This window comes from Ambystoma mexicanum, chromosome 13 (genome assembly GCF_040938575.1).
Source record: "Ambystoma mexicanum isolate Mex_15411 chromosome 13, UKY_AmexF1_1, whole genome shotgun sequence".
NCBI classification, from domain to species: Eukaryota; Metazoa; Chordata; class Amphibia; order Caudata; family Ambystomatidae; genus Ambystoma; species Ambystoma mexicanum.
The window spans coordinates 506693172-506713273 of NC_090938.1; the positions used below are offsets into that span (position 1 = coordinate 506693172).

The 20102-nt window shown below is 47.3% G+C and overlaps 1 protein-coding gene across 2 annotated transcripts in view; it reads left to right on the plus strand.

Moving 5' to 3' along the window:
* PSME3 (proteasome activator subunit 3) overlaps nucleotides 1-20102 on the plus strand; it is a 538782-nt gene that overhangs the window by 338581 nt on the left and 180099 nt on the right. For both annotated transcript variants that reach the window (XM_069634175.1, XM_069634174.1), the window contains exon 7: nucleotides 7865-7933. In XM_069634175.1, coding sequence (XP_069490276.1) covers nucleotides 7865-7933 — 69 coding nt within the window. The remainder of the gene's footprint in view (nucleotides 1-7864; nucleotides 7934-20102) is intronic.

A 20102-nucleotide genomic window follows, 5' to 3' on the forward strand; every position in this document is an offset into this window, starting at 1 on the left:
GTCGCTTGTTTGTCTTGTCGCTTGTTTGTCTTGTCGCTTGTTTGTTGGTATGGTTAGTGTGATTACGAAGGGAATGAGGTGGTCTCTCCAGAGTATTTGGATTGGGGGTGCTGTTTTTCATTGGCGATAATTGTGTAAAGTGTGTGCCCAGCCGAGTGGGTTGCTCCTTTGACTAGTTGTTGTAGATTTATTGCTGCTAGTTGGTAGGCTAGAGATTTTTGTGTGGTTCTTTCTTTCATCGCACCAGATATTGAAATCTCCAAGGACGATCAGATGATTGTGCTCGAGGCTAGGGTTGTGATTGCTTCTATGATGAAGGCATCCACGAAGGTTGTATTGTGGCGGTCTGTATCATTATGAATTTCAGGTTTGTTTTGGGGTTTACTGATAGGCGTAGGAGCACGGATTTGCATTTATCAATGTTTAATGGGTCTTCCAGTTTGATAGCCAGGTGTTCCTTGTGGATGATTGCCAGTGCCCCCCGCCCCCTTTTGGTTTTTCAGTTTGCTTGGACGCATTTGAAGTTATCAGGCAGGCAGTTGATGGTGACCTTGTAATTGTCGTCTAGCCATGTTTGTTATGTAGATACCCCATCACATAGATGGTCTTAGATTTCGGTGGCATGTTTGGACATTGACGTTGAATAAATTGCAGTCGATCTTTTGGGTGTCGTTTTGTATATTAGTTCCTTGTGTTGGTTTATAATTCAGCCGGGGTGTTTCTGTATTGGCGTTGATTGGATGAAAATCAGCGAAGGCTGCTTCTGGTAGCTGCTAGATTGGTAGCTTGGCTATTTAATCGTGGAACTTCTCTAGTGATGGCGATTGGTTGAAGATCAGTCAAAGCTTCATGACTCTGTCCATTAAGTTAGTGGTTGCATTGTTTACTAGAGCTTCGTCTTGTGTGGTCTGTTGTGGCTATCGATGGTACTCTTCTGTTCTTTTGATGAATGGTGTGAGGGTGTTGGGGGTCTTCACTCTTGTAGGGTACTCCTGTCCGTTTAGGGTGATTCTTTGCTTGTCTCGAGGTGTCATTGTTTAGGTATGGTGTAAGATATATTTCCCCTATGGTGTTTGTTCTGATGGTATTTGATGTTGCTTCTACTGGGTACAGTTTGTTTTGTCTGTGTTTATTCCATGATCCTGCTCTTTCGCTGCGTCCATTTCTGCGTTGTGGCATTTTGGTTCTCGTTGCAGTTAGAAGGGCAAGTGGTCGTCAGTAATGTCTTGTTATTGGAGAGTATTGGTATTTCCTCTAATGATTATAGTAGGGTTCTTTCGGGTGCTATCTGTCCTTTTGCCAGTGGTTTGGGTGTTTGCCTAACCTAGGCACTGTCTGGGGATTGTGGGGGGAGGTATTGGGTATTTGGTTGTCGGGTGGTATAGGACTCAATAGGGATATCGATGGGGTGCTTGGCTAGTAGTCAAAGCTATCGCAATATGCAGCTGCCCAGTGATGACAATACTATCTTATTGTGGAGCAGGCTAGCAATCGCAGCACTATCACAATGTGGATCAGACAAGCGATCAAGTACTATCACTGTGTGGAGCAGGCTAGCAATTGCGATACTATCACTTAAAGGAGCAGGCTAGCAATCACGGTGATGGCACAGTGCAGGACCTTCCAGATGGATGTGAATCAGGTCAGTCATCAAATTCTCTGGGGTGCGATACAGTTAGCGTACTATCGGTGTGGAGCGGGCTAATAGTCAAATATTATCGCAATGAGGAGCAGGCTAGTCTTGACTATCTCAGTGGAGCAGCCTAGCAATTGCAATACTATCACAATGTGGAGCAGGCCTGTAATCGCAGTACCATCCCGATGGGGAGCAAGCTAGCATTCAAATACTATCAGTGTGGAGCAGGCTAGCAATCAAAGTGGTGAATCGGGTCAGTATCAACAAATTCTCAAATTCTCTGTACTACCAGTGTGCAGCAGCGTAGCAATCAAATATCACATTAAACTGCTGTCCTCCTGGCCAACACATCTGCCAGGAGGGTGGTTGACTTCCAGGCCCTATTCTGCAAACAGCCGTATGACTTTTCACAGCTTGAGGTTGATGCTGCAGGCGCACCGCTCCATGCCAAAGGTTTCATCGGAATGCCACCTCAATGAACCTTTTGTGTTGCCTGTGTTCTATCCGAAACCTGCGGCGGCTAAAAGGGCTTTGCACTTGCTGGATGTGGCTCGTTCTCTGAAGTTCTACCCGGCTCGCTCAGTTTCCAGAAGACATCTCAACTATATGTGGACTCTGGTGCTGTGAACTATGGGGAAGGCCTTGTCCAAGGCTTCCATCTCCAGGTGGCTCTCCGACGGTATCTCACACTATCACCGGTTGGGAAACCGACCGATGCACGGCCGTCCAAGAGCCCATTCCATCAGATTGATCGCTGTGACGGCATTGCTGTCTAGTGTGCCCCTGCTGGACATCTGCAGGGCTGCTGCATGGAGGTCTACGCACACATTCACTAGATTCTACTGCATTGACGGGATTCCAGAGAAGTGTAGGGTCAGCCAAGCAGTGCTACACAACCTGTTTGCTTGAAGGTAAGCCTGTTCCAGAGGTAAAAGCAGTTGCCTCTGAGCCTTGCCACCTCCTATGGTTGTGTAATGTTGTACTGCTATGTATTCTTTATTCAGGAGTATGTGAATCCATGCCAGACTCCATGCTGGAGAAGGAAGTTTCTTACCTGTAACTATTCTCCAGCATGGGTCTGGCATGGATTCACATGCATATCCTCCCTCCTACCCCTCTGCGTTTGTGATGTGCCCATTCCTTAAGATGTATGTAGGCAAAACCACCAGACCTATCGGAACCAGAATTAGAGTGCCAGTTCAAAAATAAAACCAAAACCATATCTGCTCCCCTAGTGGAACATTTTCTACTGATGGCACATAGTGAGGACGACATGGTATGGTGGGTTAATGATGTGGTTCTTGGAGGGGACAGAAGGAGCACGGAACAGCTAGCATGGGAAGAACAATTTTGGATTTACTCTGGATAGCTACAGATCTGAGTTAAATCCACATGAGTGGCAGCCTTTGGGTTTGTCTTAGTACTCTTGTGCCCCTGTTTCTCTTTGATTGGCTGTCTGTTAGATACATGTGCCGTTTTTACAACATTGTTTGCTTTTGTCAGAGCTACATTGATTAGATGATTTGACCCTGATCATCTCTGCTACATGTTATCTTTTGACAAGTTTATCTTTTTTTCTAGTTAACTATACTGATTGAATGATTTGACCTTTTTAGAACGGTTTTCTGGTGACTGTGTATTCTATTGTGACGGTTTCCATTTGTTTACAATATGTATGCACTTTAAATGATCCTTATTCTACTTCCATTATACCTATAAGTGTGTATTTAACTATGCTGCATGTCCCCCAAGGATTACACTACAAATGCACTCATACGTGTAAGGGGCATAATGATATGGTCTGAATTGAACCTTCATGCTTCATGTATGTGTAATCTTGGGGGCCTATGAGTAATATTACGACAGTTTGTCACACAGATTTTTTATCAAACACCCCTGTTTGGTTTCCTTTATTCAGCTCTAATGCGCCCAATAGAGCGACTTAGTTAATATCCGGCAAAGTGTTAAAAGGCTTGATATGGCATTTATAATGGGCCTATACACAAGTGTTTCAAGGCACGACGAGGCAAAGGAGTGGGAACGGAAGACTAGGACAACTATCTTACTAGGCCAGGTGAAATTGAGATTGTGCAGGGGAGGTGGGTCAGGGTAAATGTAGGTGTGAAAGGGGGGGGCTGGGGCAGTGCAATACATATGATCAACAATAAGAATAAAATAAATATAATACGTAAGTGTGGCCAGCTAGTGCAGGAGTAAGTGCGGATATCAAGTGTCGAGAGCTGGTGGACTTTAGGGATACACTGACAGCCCCAAAGTGCAGGGGTTGCCCAGGAAGCAGTGCAGCTGGCAGGGAGGGGACCTGGGCCTGAGCAGAGGGTAACTAGGTGACCAGTGCACTTTCAGTTAGGAGTTCAGCAGGGGAGAGGAAGCAGAAGCAAAGAGGAAGGTCTTGAGGTTCTCCAGAACCGGAGATGGTTCTCCACAAGTTTCAGGGAGGCATGGAAGCTGTTCCAGAGGTAGGCCCCAGCCGAAGAAAGGCATCTTTCACCAACTCAATGCTTGGAGAAGCGACTGACCCTGAGGGAGTTGGAGGCGGATGAGCGAAGAGCTCGAAAAGGAAGATATTTAGCAAGAGAGTTTGAGGTATTGAGGCCCCAGAAGGCCTTGTGGCCAATGCAGAGGGTTTTGGATTTAATCCTTGCAGCCAGTGGGAGCCAGTGCAGAGATTTCAGTCCTGGAGATATACGATCCCTTGGCTTGAGGCCAAGGTCAAGTCTCAGTCCTATTCTGGATGAGTTTCAGAGGGCAGAGAGTAGATGCAGGCAGATTAAGGAGGAGGCTGTTGCAGCAGTCCAGCCTAGAGGAGCCAGAGCTGTGAAGACTGTGCTTCTGGGGGGAAATGAGACAAAAGTAAGAATACCTCTGAGGAGGTGCAGCTGGTAGTGACTTCTTGGAGATGTCGGGGGAGAGGAGAGCGTGGCTTCGCAGATGACCCTGAGGTTTTTAGCCTCACAGGTGGGAGAAGGAAGAGGGCCAAGAGAGGCCGGCCAGAGAGCGACAGGAAAGGAGGGAGCAGGTGTGCCGATGATAATCGGTCTTACTGGCATTTATGCAGATGATTGGCGGCACACCACAACGCTTCTATTTAGATGCGCCTTTTTGCTGCCATCTGTTTTTACAGGAATTCTCCCTTATCTCCCGATAGGCAGCTACAAACACTTAGCAGTTTAGTGTTTCCTAGATAGATCTGAGGGAAACACGTTTGTGCCTACATGTTAACGCATGTGACGGTAGTCAAATGATGCATACACTTACTATTCCGGGCTGCATTGTACACCGGAACAAACCTGCTGAGCACAATTGCAGTGCGGGGATGCACAGCATACACAGCAGCCTTGCCTTTGAGGTTGCGCAAGTTGTTTCTGGAACTTTGATGGGTCCTAATCACATTAAACCAGGCGGTAGGTGTTGGGCAAGATTTATGTATTAACCCTGTGGGAGACTACACCAGCCTTGTACACTTCGCAATAGGTAACCCAACCTTTGGTAAAGGCCTGTACTACACAAGTTGGCAGAGTGACTGAGCAGCCAGGTTTATTTCAAGAGGAGTCAATGTGAGCTTTGGGTTGTAACATAGATTCAGTGACTAGTGTTCAAATAACACTTGTACTCAAGGTTTCTTGATTTGAAATTAGTCAGTTTTAACCCCGTAACTACCAAGGGGTTTACTCCCAGTGCCATGGCCTTTTTGGTGATTTCAGTATGTCTCCATTCAATCCTTTGTAACTTTTTTGTTACAAGAGATATAATACAATGCAAAAGACACAATACAAAAAGATGCCTATGGCGTTTGACTCCAAAACCAAAGGAAAGGGTTCCAATCAAAGAAAAATACACGAGTTGGGGGGAGGGGGGGAGAAAAAGGTCTCGCTCTCCAGGATAAACATTAAAGTCCTGCAAAAGAGCTGGGGGTCTTTAGTCTTTAAGGTAGAATGAACACAAATGAGAAAGAAGGGAATGAACACAGAAATGAGAATTCTCCCCCAACAGTAGGTTGCAGATATTGTGGACAGCACCATCCTCTTTCTCAAACATGTCGGATTAGGTTTTATCCGGTTTTATTTCGATTTCTTTTAAAGTGTAAGAATATTAGGGTCCTTAACTTCATTAGTGGTCTTTTCTTTCTATTTAGTGATGTTTGGACTCCACTCAGTTTTGGGACATGGACTAACACGTATCCTTGACAAGTTTAGAGACTGTCACTATTGTCCAGTGGACAGGCGGCAGGTGCAGATATATACCACGTGTAGAAAGACAAGTAATACGTTTTTCTTTACCGTTTGGTTAGTTTTTATTGAGCGACTCTTTTAAGCCAATAACGCACTTCCAAAAGTTACTGGTAAGTGCCACTTTCATTTATTAAAATGTTTTTGGATTAAGTAATTCTAGTTTCCATTCATGGATACTTAGAAGTGTCCTGTTTTCTTAGACTTGGGCAGCTAGTCCTGAAGAAAACATTACCACACATTAATTGGTAAATGTTGAAACTAGGAAGGAGGGGGAAAAATAAAAGACCCTTTGCAAGTGCTTAACATATACCCAAAGACAATTTCACCTCATGGTATCACTTGGTAGACTCTGGCATAATTGAACATGCTATATGAATGCAGCATAATTGAATGCTTGTTTGTTTTGACCACTCAGGTGGCTCAGCAATGTTTATGTATTAGTTGGTGAATCTGTTTAGAAATCTTTTTTGAATGGATTGTGTCCTCCAGTCGAAAGAACGTTACCAGTTTGGTAAGTAACTTGTTCTTCTTTATTGATCAGGTGATTGCATTATTTGCCTTTTAGGTTCCAAGAACACTATTTGGACCATATCGATGGCAATTTAAGCACGTTGAACTTTATAAATATATTGTGTTGGCTTGTATGTATACAATAATGTACTGCTAATTCAAAAGCCAGCTGATGTGGCTTAAAAATGAAATGTTTAAATAAATTGTATATTTGTATTGATACCGTCATTCCTCCACTGTTCTTGGAGTTCAAAATTTTGTAGTATAACATGATGGGTGTCTTATTCGCCCATCTGCACCTGACACACAGCATGCCAACTCGCAAAAGACACATTCGGTATGCATGCTTTTTAAGTTTCACCTGGATGTAAAGTTACACATTGAAACCCTGGAGGATAGTTCAACGTTTGGTAGAAACTGCAAACCTATAAGTTACGAACCAATTTAGCACATATCCTGTGTAGAATGAAAAATGGCGATAGAGCACCACATATTGCAACCCAACTTGCATGCCGGCACCAAATGGATTCCACAAGGATCACTGAGCTGAAGTTGATTTGCAAAGTGGATGGAAGAGGAGCAAAAACCATGGCAAATGGATGATTTTGAATTCCTAGAGCAAGGTACAGTTACTGAGGAAGATGGATTCATTTGCTGTACTCCATCTTTATGGTCAGACATACTGGGATAAGAATCGATGAGGTGGAGTGCTGGAAGCACATGTTCGTTTGTTTAGGGTTTGAGGAAGGATGCAGAGACTGGACTGTTGGCGGTCAAGCACTGTTAGACCATCTTAGAAGGGCCCTTTCAGCTCGGGAGTTAAAAGCTAGGGCAAGCACACTACTGTAAGATGTGCCAAGTCGTGTGGTTTAAAACAATGTGCCATATTTGCTGATCAGCGCTTTACATAATAGTCGCGTCTTTGAGTTAGGTAACCAAACTTGGGTAGTGCTGATTACATTAAAACATGCTACAAGGCACTAGTAGGTGCTGGCAACCTTCTTTTCCCTGAATTAGGGTGCTGGTAGCCTTGTGGAGGAGGGATAGAGAGTTATAACTGCTAACCTACATTACTTTTGTTTTGCAAAAATAAAAGGAAAAGTTGTAAGAAGTTGGCTCGATTTTGTATTATTGGGAACAAGTAACTTCATTGATTCCAAGAAATGGACCCTTGTTTAAAGGGATGGCGCCTGGATTGAGCAAAATCCTTTTGCAATATGTTTTTGAGTAACCAGTCCTCCATTCTTTGAGTCTTTAGAAGCCATCTTGTACTTGTGATGAGACAATTTTAGGGTGGATTTATTTGTTCTCTTCACTGTAGAAGTTGACATCACAACTTTTAGTGTCAGTTTGCTGTTTGGCACATGTTTTACTTTGCGGTCTTATGACTCTTCTGTGATCTGTTTAGTTGATCAGACTTCACACTACCCTTTTAAAGACTTACAATTCTGCTCACTTTTTTTTCTAGGTAAAAATGTGGGTTCAACTTCTCATTCCAAGGATAGAAGATGGCAACAACTTCGGAGTTTCTATTCAGGTACAGGGCATCATGCTGGGTGTATAGTGAGTAATGAAGCAAATGCACAGTGCAGCTCTCCTGCTCAAGGTTTGTCGCTTTTAGTCCAGCATCATTGATGTAAAACACCTGCATATGTAGTAGGTTCTCATGTCGGATACATTTTTACAATGAGAATCCGTAGATGTAGCTTCTACTCGGATAGAAAATCTTATAGCTACTTTTTTCATATTCCTTCTGTGTGCCAATTCCTTTTAAGGAGAGATCACAACATGTAGGCGGCCTCTTTCCTTGCTCCAGTCTAATCTATTTAAAGCCAGTAGCGCTGTCTGATGTAAACCTGTTTCTGGAACTTGTGAATCTGCTTAGATCGACATGCTTTGCATAGGGCACCATTTGGAGGTTTATGCAGCTTTAAATGGCTGAAGGATTGACCTAAACTGGGGGTGAGGGGGGGTAGTGTTTGTTTTCTTTGGAGACCTGAGGGGGGGGGGTCACGCGATTGCTTCCCTCTCTGTGGTAGGGAGTAACCATCTTGGGCCACTTGGTGCTTTTATCCAAGGACTGAAGGCTATGGTTTGTCTGAAAGCAGTTCTGGCATTGGCAGATGCTGCCAGGGACAGTGCACTCATTCCTTTGTTGATGGTCTGCATTGGCTGACCCACGCCTCTGTTTGATTTGTGGTGTAAGATGGCCCTGGGTTCACTCATTGACTCAGAAGGGGTAAAATACCGGAACCCCACCACTCCCACCCCCCCCCGCCGTCCTTCTCCACTCTGTTTACCTGTGCTCCTGGAATACCAGCTGCTCTATGGACCAGCACTGCACGAGTATCCTTAATGCCCCAATCTGGCAGAGCTCTGGTCTCTAGATGACCAGAAGGTGCACTGCAACATGCCTTTCCACTATCCTGGTGGGGGGGGGGTAACTGGCTCACATGTCCTGCCCTGAATCTCCTGTGCCTACATTGCCGGATCCCGAGATTGCCCCTTTACTGCCAGGACTTCAAGGCACCCTGTGCTGAACCACCCAGAGAATTTTAATTCCAGGAAATTGGGCAAGTTCCCGGATTCATCGCACCTGAGGGGGATGTTCCAGGGGCCTGTGCGGCCTTATCCCTGCAACCGCACCACTGAACTACCATCATGGTCCTTCTGTAATCCTCTCTCGTCTAATTTCATCAACCTTTGTTTTGATTCTCAATCTGAGAATCAACAAGTGTTCAATAATCGCCCTCCCAAAGTCTTGTGGTCCCTCCTGCACTGGTTTTATCGCAGGAACCCTTGGTCACAAACATGCACAGCAACTGCCTCTAGAAACTGCCAAATGCCTGCTATTGAAGTAATGTTTCTTTCCCAGGGTATTTGCTCTCCTAACTCTAGACAATGCTGGTGAGGTTTTTTCTTCATGCCTTAACTCATCCCATGATCTCTTAATTCCCCAGTGTGTCTCGAGGGCCTATCCTCGAACTACAGAAACATCTCCTGAGATTACTTTCACACAAGGTAACACTTTGCAATTAAATACTGCTTGGAATCCACACTTATGGTCTCCCTTGGTGTTGACCTTCTGGCCTAGATGGTGTATTGCTTGCTACTGCATTTTCCTTTCCAGGAAAGACTTAACTATTTTTGAAGGTGGTAATGCATTGTGGCCTCATTTTACAAAGTTTATTCACCTCGAAGTCTAGTGATTTATTGTTGCTGTTTCGTATATAACGATTAAAAGAAAACTGTGTGGACGTTCACTATTTAGGTATAAATTAAGTGTTCTGTACCACCCCCTGAGAATTTGGCAAGGGCTGTCCACTTGGAGAGCCTGGTGATCTTGAGGCAATATCTTGCAAGTTCTAATACCTCACCCCAGGGCTTAAGGAAAATCTTGAACGGCTCCTAGTGTAGCAGTGATTTTCCATCTCCCTATTTTGGTCCTAAGGTGATGTCCCTCGGTAGGCGTACAAGACTGGGATGTGTTGCAAATCAGCCCTTAGAATATTTTGCACAGGCATGCTCTGCTGTGTCCCGCCCAACCGTCTGTCCCTTTATCCGTATCCGATGGATAGAGGATCATGTGAGCAGCTATGCTGGTTGTGCTCCACAGCACATGCATGCTTTGTGCTTACTCTTTTTGGGAGAAGTGTACAGGTGATGTACTTGCAACATGTGGATCCTTTTTCACGTGGTGCACTCCAAATCAGACATACCTTGTGGGATACAGTATTCAGAAGACAGCCTGGCATGATTTCATAGTGTGGTGTACTGTATTTCTAATCTCCGGCCTGGTGGACAGTTTAGGAGGCCAACCTAATTCTAGTGAACAGGGACACCTCTGGGAGCTGTAGCCAAACCAATAAAGGTAGCATGGAGTGAGGTCCAGGCTACGTTTAGGAGTTGAGCAATATAGGATTACAATTAGAAAATCTGTTATATTAGATACTATATATTTTAGAAACCACAATGAAAATGACTGAACAGGAAATACAACACTCATGCCTAATAAAATACATATACAGCCACGGTAGCCAGCGCAATAAAAATCACAATCCCTTCCCGCAATACTGAAAGGGAAGGCAGTGGTTGTTTGCAATGGCAATCTACAAGAATACAACACAGCTTGGGAAGTCCAACACTAAGTTAACTGGGGTCTTAAGTTCAGTGTCCAGAAGTATTGGGAGCTGAGAGTTAGGAGAAAGATCCTGTGGGTGGCAAATGGTTCGAGAAGATGGATGAAGTTGTATCCTGGTAAGACTGTTGCTCGCTTTTGGCAACCGCGTTTGCCGAAGCCAATAAATAGTAAAACTTTTGCAGGTGGAGATGAGGGTGCAGGTAAGTACTGTTGTGACTTACACCCTGTACTTCAGTTTTTCCCCCCGACTGTCTAGTCTGTTTTCCTATTGTCTGTTCCAGTCGAAGAAGCCCATGAGCTGTGGGTGCAGGACAAAGTACTACTCTGGTCCAGGAGCGGGTGCTACTTCTTCCAGTGGATGAATTCAGACCACACCAATGCAGCACTCTACGTACTGGACCAGACGCAGGAAAGCTGATTTCAACAAAAGTCACCAATGCACAGCGACCGAACGGGACACAGATGTCACGGTCAGTGAGCCTCTTAGCTCTGGTCCTGTTGATACTGGAATGCCAACATTTTGCAGGAGGGACTTTTGTAGGACAGGTTGAGGGTCCCCAAAGTTCCAAGGTGGTACAGCTGCACCTGCGGCAGCCCAAACTGGAGTTGGTCAGTTCACAGTATGGGCCGGGGACAACACCAGATGGCAGGGAACTGCACAGACGTCTGGCATTGTTGGTCCCACCACTCCAAGGGTTAAAGTTGCACTGAAGGCCTTCTAAAGATAGCCAGACGGGGACTCCACTGGGGCTGCAGCAAAGGTTGGTTGCCAGGCCTCATAAGACAGGTTCATGGGTCTTCCAACATCTTCACAGCCTGGCAGGATACTTGGCTCCTTGCAGGTTGTCTGGGGAATGACTGCAGGAATCAACTTGTTATCCTGAAACTCTGGTAAGACTAACTCTGCTCACCCATTGGAAGATCTGCCCATCACACACCCCAGCAGTGGTCCAATCGGGACCACTGATGGTGAATCTCATGCATACTTTCTAGACCTTAACCTCTTAAGTGCCATTGAGGTTCCCCCCCAGTGCCAATGGTTTTTTTTTTTAAAATCTCGGTATTCACCACCCAAACCCGCCAACATTTCCCCCCCTCATTAACCCCTTAAGTGCCACCGACGAGCTGGCTCGTCGGTGGCAACCTGGAGCGGTTTTTACCGACGAGCCGGCTCGTCGCTGGCATTTAAAGGGTTAAACAACTTTGTGGTTTGGGACCCGACAGTCCCAACCCACTTCATGTGAATACACACATGACACTGCACTATCCCTCATAAAAAGCACAGCTTTCCAGGGCAGTGCATGACAATAAAGGAATTTCCTGACCTTGCAAGGCAGGAAGAAGGTAACGGACAAGATGGCCAAGGAACAAACTAAGCCTTGCGGCATGGCCATGTTGGGACTCTAGCCACCGTTGGTAGCCAAAGGCGTACAAAGTACAGTAAAAATGATGAAAAGTAACTGCTGCCCCCATTTGTCCTTGTGCACATCTAAAGTGACTAAAGAATACCTTGGGGGTCATATAAAGGAAACAACATTGCACTGCATTGTAAGATGTATTGTGCAATGATAAAGGTTGCCCAAAAAATAGATGACATGTAAAAAGAAAAGGATACCTAGTTTCCCAGTCCTGACATTCTGAAGGGCTGGTCCATTTTCCCCTAATGAGTAAGTGCAGTGAAAATGAAGGCTTCACCTCGCTGGAAATAATCAGGACAGAGTACAAAAACTAAGTTTTTGGGGGGGGGGGGGGGTGTAGAAATGAAGGAAAGTTGCTGAAAGGAGAACTTCACTAACATTTACCACCCCGTCCCCAGACTAGGGATGGGGGGAACTAATTCACCCCTTGATGGATCTCCTGTTCATTAGTTGGCCCAGTTGGACATCTCATCAGTATTGCAATGTTGGGGACCTGGCCTAGGCTCAATGGTGGAGTCTGACATGAAGACTAATGGACCACCTGAGCAACTTTGAATTCTCTCCCTGAATGTCCATCAACCACTTTATAGTCTTGGGGCCAGTAGACTCAGTGAAGGGAGTCACATGGAGGTAGGAATGGCTCCATACAATAGATTTATTTTCCACATGTGACCATCTGGGTTCTGCTACTAAACTGTTAGCTGAGGTAACATGTAGGTAGGTCCTCACCTTTTTCATCCGGCTGTGATAGTTTTGCTCCTATCCTAGTGCCCCATGCATCTGCCTGCACAATGAATGGTCCCTTAAAGTTGGGTGCCCTGAGAACAGGGGCCTGGTAAAGTCATCAGCTATATGGTAAGTCTACCACACAATTCCTGTATTTCTCTGTGACGCTGGGGTAAGTCTTCACTTGGGTTTGAGTAGTGGGGGTTGGCCAGCTCTGTATAAGCTGTCCTTCACTGACAAGAGACTAAGTCTTGGCTCCTCTCACACCAACCTCATGCTCAAGGTCAGCCACTGAGTCCAATCCAATCTGTCACTTGATTACCTTCATAGAAAGTTGGGTCTGATTAAGGCTCTGCAACACAGGGCTCTGTTGTGTTCCTGCCAAGTGGGGCTGAAGAATCTCATCCAGAGATATGATGCATAAAGCATCTGTCCCATTAAGAACATATTTGATCATCTTGTGGAAAGTGGCAGGTACAGTCTCCAATTCAGAAAGCATTACCCTGTGGTAAGGTTCTGCAGATGTCGAAACTGCTGTCTCCTCCTATTTTGCTATACCCTGCAGAGATCAATAAGGCTAATGCACTTGGGAGTACTTAGCTGTACCACCAGTTTGGTTATTTTTGGCAGGGGGCGGGGGGGGGGGGGTAAAACACCTGCCATGGCAACAGCATCCAGAGATTTGAAGTACATGCAGAATCTGAAACAAGACGTGCACTCCATCTCAAAAGGGAAAGTGCCACAATCCTTCAAATCCGCATACATCAAACCGCTCCTCAAAGACACAGCAGGAAACGTGGAGGACCTCTCCAACTTCAGACCTATCTCCCAACATACCCTACCCTGCTGGAAACATACGTATATAAAACTACCCAAGATTTCATAGAAGAGCACTGCCTACTGGACCAGGCACAAGTAGGCTTTAGACCCAGGAGGAATGGAAACAGCACTTCTCCAGCATTGGATCTTTCATGGATTCACATGCTTAGAATATTCCCCGTCGACAGACTGGGAACCCTCGGTAAGCTTATAAAGCCGTTTCCCATAGGAAAACGTTTAACACTTGTGTCCTATCTATGTCGTTTTGGGCCGCGCACGCACGCCCCACTAGGATGTAGTGTTATAAATGCCCGCCCCCACAGTTCCCTTCAGATTTCAACCGTCTCCAAAGTGGGAGCACCTCATGTAATTTCTACTTGGTTAGGTTGTGTTGCAGTTTTTCTCCTGATGTCGGGGGGGGAAAAGCACTTTTCCGCCCGTGCGCTACGTGTGGACTAAAGGTGTACGAGGGGGACGGACATATGGACTGCATATACTGTCTCCACCCTAATCACTCGGCTGACAAGTGCGACATATGTAAGGGCTTCTCCCAGAACACTCTTAAAGATCGGAGTCGCAGACTTGTAGCATGGTTGAACGACGGAGCGGGGGGCATACCCGCCTTCGGAGGTGGGCTCCACACACAGCGCGGCCTCAGTGTCAAATCTTCAGGGGCCCCGTGCCGCTCATCGTCAGAACCTCTGGTAAAGAAATCTCGACCGGTGGACAAGGAATCGTCGGTCGGCCATTCCAGGCCGCCTTCTTCGTAGAAGGCCTCTTCGTCCTCCTCCAGCGAGGAAAGACAAAGAAAAATCGAAATCCTCCTCGGGCGATAGTCCTAGATCAGCCTCGAGTCGAGAGGCAGAGAAACGCAGGTAGAGTTCAGAAAAGGCGGGAACAACGCATAAACTTGCACCACCACCACCATCGACGGTCGGGCAGTCATCAACTACTTCTCTGCCGCAGACGTAGTTGAAACAACCGTTCCTGGACCGCAGGCGACGATGTCGATGACGGGGCCGACTATCGCTTTGTCGACGGAAATCCCGCAAGAGGCCTGGCGTCCAGAGGTCTTCGACCCAATTTTGCCAGAGGCACTTCTACAGCAAGAGGCCTTGTCGGTGTCCTCGGGAGACGAGGGTGAGCGAATAGCTACCCCTGCAGACCTGGGGTTACAACTTACCACACCTCTCTCCGGGAGCATTCCGGGTTCTGCCCCCATGCTCAATCCGCAATAGTTTGTCATTGGAGGTCTTGTCCATGTTGCAAACGTTGCTGAAGACACTGGATGAGACTACCTCGAACAACTCTGGCCAGGTCGGTCGTCGACGACCTGGGCCCGTCTCGCCGCCCACCACCTTCAACCCCCGCGACAGTGCTGCCGGAAGCGAACCTCTCGCCCCCACGCCGCGAGGAAGTGGTCTCCCTTTCCCCCTCCAGGGATCCGACCTGGGAGTCCGATGTAGAATTGGAAGCCCCGAGGAGCCCGGCTCAGCCGTCTCCCCCAGACGATATCGGGTCATTTCACAACTTGATGGCCAGGGCTTGTACGGAATTCGGGCTGGGCCAAGAAGAAAAAAAATATCTTTTCGACCACATGCGCTGGGGGGTGGGGCTGCGGGGGGGGAGGGGAAGGAGAAGGTCAGTGCTTTCAGTGGCCATCCTGGATCATGTGTGGAAGGAAGGACTTCAAACCATGCGTCACCCTTTCTCAGAGCCAGCGATAAAGGGTCATCTAGAGAAAAAATTCAAAGCCCCCCGGACTGTACTCCCAAGTGCCTTTCCTCACAACCAACTCCTGACTCTGTGATATCGGCGGCGAGAAAGGCAAGGGCTCAACATAAGTGTACGACCCTCCCCCCCCGGAAAGTGATGCCAGACAGGATGCTTTTGACAAAGTCCTGTCGGTAGATGCTACAACAGTGAAGGCGGCCAATTCTCTAGCCATAGTTGCTAGATACGACAGGGAGATGTGGCATCGGCTGGCTCCTATACTGGAACACCTTCCGGATAAACATCGCAAAGCAGCTATGTTGCTGGTCAGGGAAGGTGAAGAGGCTTCAAATCATGCCATAAACATTGCAGTAGACCTTGCGGAGTCGGGGTTTAAGCAGGTGAACAATGGTGTGGTTCTCCGACGGCAAGCATGGCTAAAATGCACCAACTTCCGACCGGAGGTGCAGTACAAGGTACTGGATATGCCTTTTGAAGGAGACCTCTTCGGCGAGAGGTCGTCGAAGCCCTGAAGGGCATGACGGAGGACTCGGACATGCCCCTTGGGGGCCCTCCAGAGTGGTCGGATTTTCCTGTCTTTTCGTCCCTTCAGGGGAGCATCAGGGAATTCCAGATTCTCGACATCGAGGGACAGACCCTTCGGTAGGCCAGCATATTCCTCTCTGGGATACAAGCGAGCTTCGCAAGCGGCTAAACGTCGCTGGGACTACCAGGCCCCAAAGAAGAGAGCAGGTTACTCGTCGACTAGGGATAAGCAGAACAAGGACCAGCAATGTCGGGCATCGGAACGTTCTGGGGGGCAGAGTATCATGTTACATCAACGAATGGGAGCTAATAACAGATCAATGGGTGTTGGACACAGTAAAATACGGACATTCCCTGCAATTCAAAAGCAACCCTCCGCACATTCCACCAGCATGTGTAGCTCAATCCCATCTGAGCGTGTTGCTGCAGGAAGTAGCACTTATGCTACAAAAAGGGGCTATAGAACTAGTCCCGTCGTCAGAAAAGGGTCAAGGGGTTTATTCCCGATACTTTGTGGTGAAAAAGCCAAATGGAAAGTGGCGTCCCATCCTAGACCTGCGCAAGCTAAACAAATCGTTGAAAAACAAAGTTCAAGATGCACATGCTCGAGGAGGTGATCCTGTCAGTTCAAGAAGGGGATTTTCTGGCATCTCTGGACCTGCAGGACGCGTACTTCCACATACCGATGTGTCGGCGACACAAGAAGTACCTAAGGTTTGTGGTAGGTCGGACTCCCTACCAGTTCGCAGTTCTTTCCTTTGGACTGAAATCTTCCCCCAGAACGTTCACGAAATGCTTGGCTCCGGTGGCAGCCTGGCTGAGAAGGCAAGGCCGCCATGTATACCCGTATCTCGACTGGTTGGTGAGGGGGTCCTCCCCTATGTCGACGCACAGGAGTCTACAGGACACCATGAGCCTCTTGCAACGGTTGGGGTTTGCGATAAACTTCGAAAAATCCTCGTTAACGCCGTCAAGAAGCTTGGTGTTTCTGGGTGCACAGTTCGAGACCCAGTTAGGGTTAGTCAGACCATCCCTCGACAGGATCACCAGGTTCAGTCGATTGGCAAGTCAGTTGAAAATCAATTCCAGACTGTCGGTGAGAAAATATACATCAATCCTGGGGGCTATGGCGTCCTGGATTCCTCTGGTGCCCAACTGCCGCCTGTTCATGAGGCCAGTGCAACAGTTTTTAGCGGATCGTTGGACGCAGGCTCAGGGCCTCTGGTCAGACAGGCTGACCGTCGACGACGAGCTCCTGTTAGCTCTTCGGTGGTGGAAAAGAGTTCAGAATATATCCAAAGGAGTACCCCTAAAGGAGCCGGAGTTCCGGTTCACCGTAGTGACGGATGCGTCCCTAACTGGCTGGGGAGCGCACATGGGCACTCTGCAGACACAAGGCCGTTGGTCTCAGAAGGAATCTCTCCTGCACATCAACGTTCTGGAATTGAGAGCAGTACGCTGGGCCCTGAGGGCGTTCCTGCCTCGCATCAGGGGATCCACAGTGAGTTTTGACGGACAACACCACGGCGATGTTTTACTTAAGGCGGCACACGATCCAGAACCCTCTCCTTCGAGGCTCAGGTGTGGCACTGGGCTCTAAAACACAATATATCCATCGTAGCCCATCACCTTCCAGGAGTAAGGAACGAGCAGGCGGACTCGCTCAGCAGAAATATGGACCAGATTCACGAGTGGGAAATCGACCCCGATCAATTGTCGAAGGTCTTCGAGAAATGGGGGCGGCCTCCGCTGGATCTCTTCGCCACAAAAACGAACAAGTGCGAGATGTACGCCAGCAGGTGGCCACAGGAAGATTCGGTGGGAGAAGCGTTTTCCTTCCCGTGGACGGGCAAGTTCCTCTACGCCTTCCCTCCGTTTCCTCTGATACAGAGAACTCTGCAGTGGATACGCAGGTACAGGTGCCGAGTCATCCTGGTGGCGCCGTGTTGGCCGAGACAGCCATGGTTTTCCGACCTGCTTCACCGGTCAGCGGATCATCCGATAATGTTCCCGAAGGTTCCAACCTCTTGTCCCAGGACGAAGGAACAGTGTGGCATCTAAATCCGAGCAGTTTCAACCTCACAGCTTGGCTCCTGACTTTTCAGAATTTGGTGCCTTGAACATTCCCTCGGACTGTCGAAGATCTTACAGGCTGCGCGGGCCCCTTCCACCAAGTCCTACAGGTGTAAGTGGAGAAGATTCTGTACGTGGTGTCAAGGACAGGCAGGAGTGGAACCTGAGGGTTACTCCGGAACAGCTTCTTCCGTATCTACTACATTTGGCGAAGAGTGGATTGTCCTTTTCATCACTAAAGGTTCACCTGGCGGCCATCTCTAGGTTCACAAGAGGGAGGAAATCAACGCCCTTGTTTAGCGACAGGTTAGTGAAGCACTTCATGAGAGGTTGGTTCCGGACGTTATCTCCGGTTAAGCGTTTTCCACCGACGTGGAGCCTGAACATGGTACTGGCAGGGTTAATGAACCAACCTTTGAGCCAATGGCCACATCGTTGATGTAGTTTTTATCATGGAAGGTGGCTTTTCTAATCACTATAACATCGGCTAGACTGATCTCAGAGTTGCAAGCATTGGTCATAGACCCTCCGTATCTCAGATTTTTCAAAGACAAGGTGATTTTGTCACGTCCTCGTTTCATCCCGAAAGTTCCTACGACTTATCATAAACACTCATCCATTGTCCTGCCCACCTTCTTCGCGACCCCCTCATCAGCTGCGGAAAAGGTTTTGCATACCTTGGATGTCGAGAGCTCTAAAATTTTACCTTCATCGAACTCAACTTCGATCTACACAGCAACTCTTCGTTGCATATAGGCCTTCGGCAAAGGGGAAAGCAATTTCAAAACAAGGACTGGCCCGATGGGTCTCTTCGACGATTGCCTTCTGTCATTCTGTGGGGAAACCGCTACAAGGATGTCCGAGAGCTCACTCAACCAGGACGACTTCGTCGGCGACGGCATTGTGGGCGGGGATTCCACTGACAGACATTTGCAGGGCGGCAGCATGGTCAGTGCCTCATACATTCACCCGTCACTACTGCCTCGAACGACAGCATGCGGACGAGATACAAATGGGACGAGCAGTCTTGCGACATCTTTTTCAGTAAGTTAAGCCCTTTTCTTCGAGAAGGGTCTATGCTGGTTTGGATATGCATTTGTGTATGTGTGTATATATGTATGTGTATATATGTAAACGCGTGTGTTTTATGTATGCTTTTATGGCTTATATGAATATTACTTGGTGCAGTACTATAGCACGTTTTAATTTCGAATCTTATGTGATCGTGATTCGCCTTTTGCAGGATGGGGTGGGTGCCGGATTGCATTCACACCTCCTCCCTTGTTTCAGGTTCACTGCTGTGCATTCTATTCTAAGCATGTGAATCCATTATTTATTTATTTATTTGCACTTATAAAAGCGCGCTTGCAGCCCATAAGGCATCGAGGCGCTGTTACAGAAAATGTGAAGTTAATTTACAGGGGGTGCCCAGTGGGCTCTTGGTTGCAGGCAATGGAACAAACATGCAAAGCATTGTTAAACGGATCCATGAAAGATCCAATGCTGGAGAAGGGAATAGGTTCTTACCTGTAACTCCATTTCTCCAGCATTGGTATCTTTCATGCTGGCCTCCCCTACATGCAATCGTCTTGTAGTTCTTGTTTCACCCCGTTCTACTTTGGAGTGGTTGAAATCTGAAGGGAGGGGCGGGGCATTTATACCACTACGTCCTAGTGGGGCGTGCATGCGTGGCCCAGAATGACGTAGATGGGACACAAGTGTTGAACGTTTTCCTATGGGAAACGGCTTTATAAGCTTAGCGAGGGTTCCCAGTCTGTCGACGGGGAATATTCTAAACATGTGAATCCATGAAAGATACCAATGCAGGAGAAATGGAGTTACAGGTAAGAAACTATTCCCTTCTCTCACTTTGCGATGATCTAAAGACAAACGCAGACTCGGACCCGAGTACCGTGCTGACACTTCTGGACCTCTCGGCAGCATTCAACAGTTAACCCTGATATCCTCATGAGATTGGAAGAAATTGGAATCGCTGATCTCGCCTTACTATAGATCAAATCCTTCCCAACAAACCGAACAGAAACATAGGGATCAAACCTTTCAAATCCAGCCCAAGAGCCAAAATATTCCTGAGTCTTGATGGACAACATGCCCTAGAGCCACAGGTAAACGCTCTAATCAAGAAATGCTTCTTTCTCCTGCGAGCAGTAAAAAGGATACTACCATTCCTGTCATTCACTTACAAAACAATTGCCATCATCGCTCTCGCCATGTCCAGCGTAACTATACCAGTAGCCTATATCTGGGCA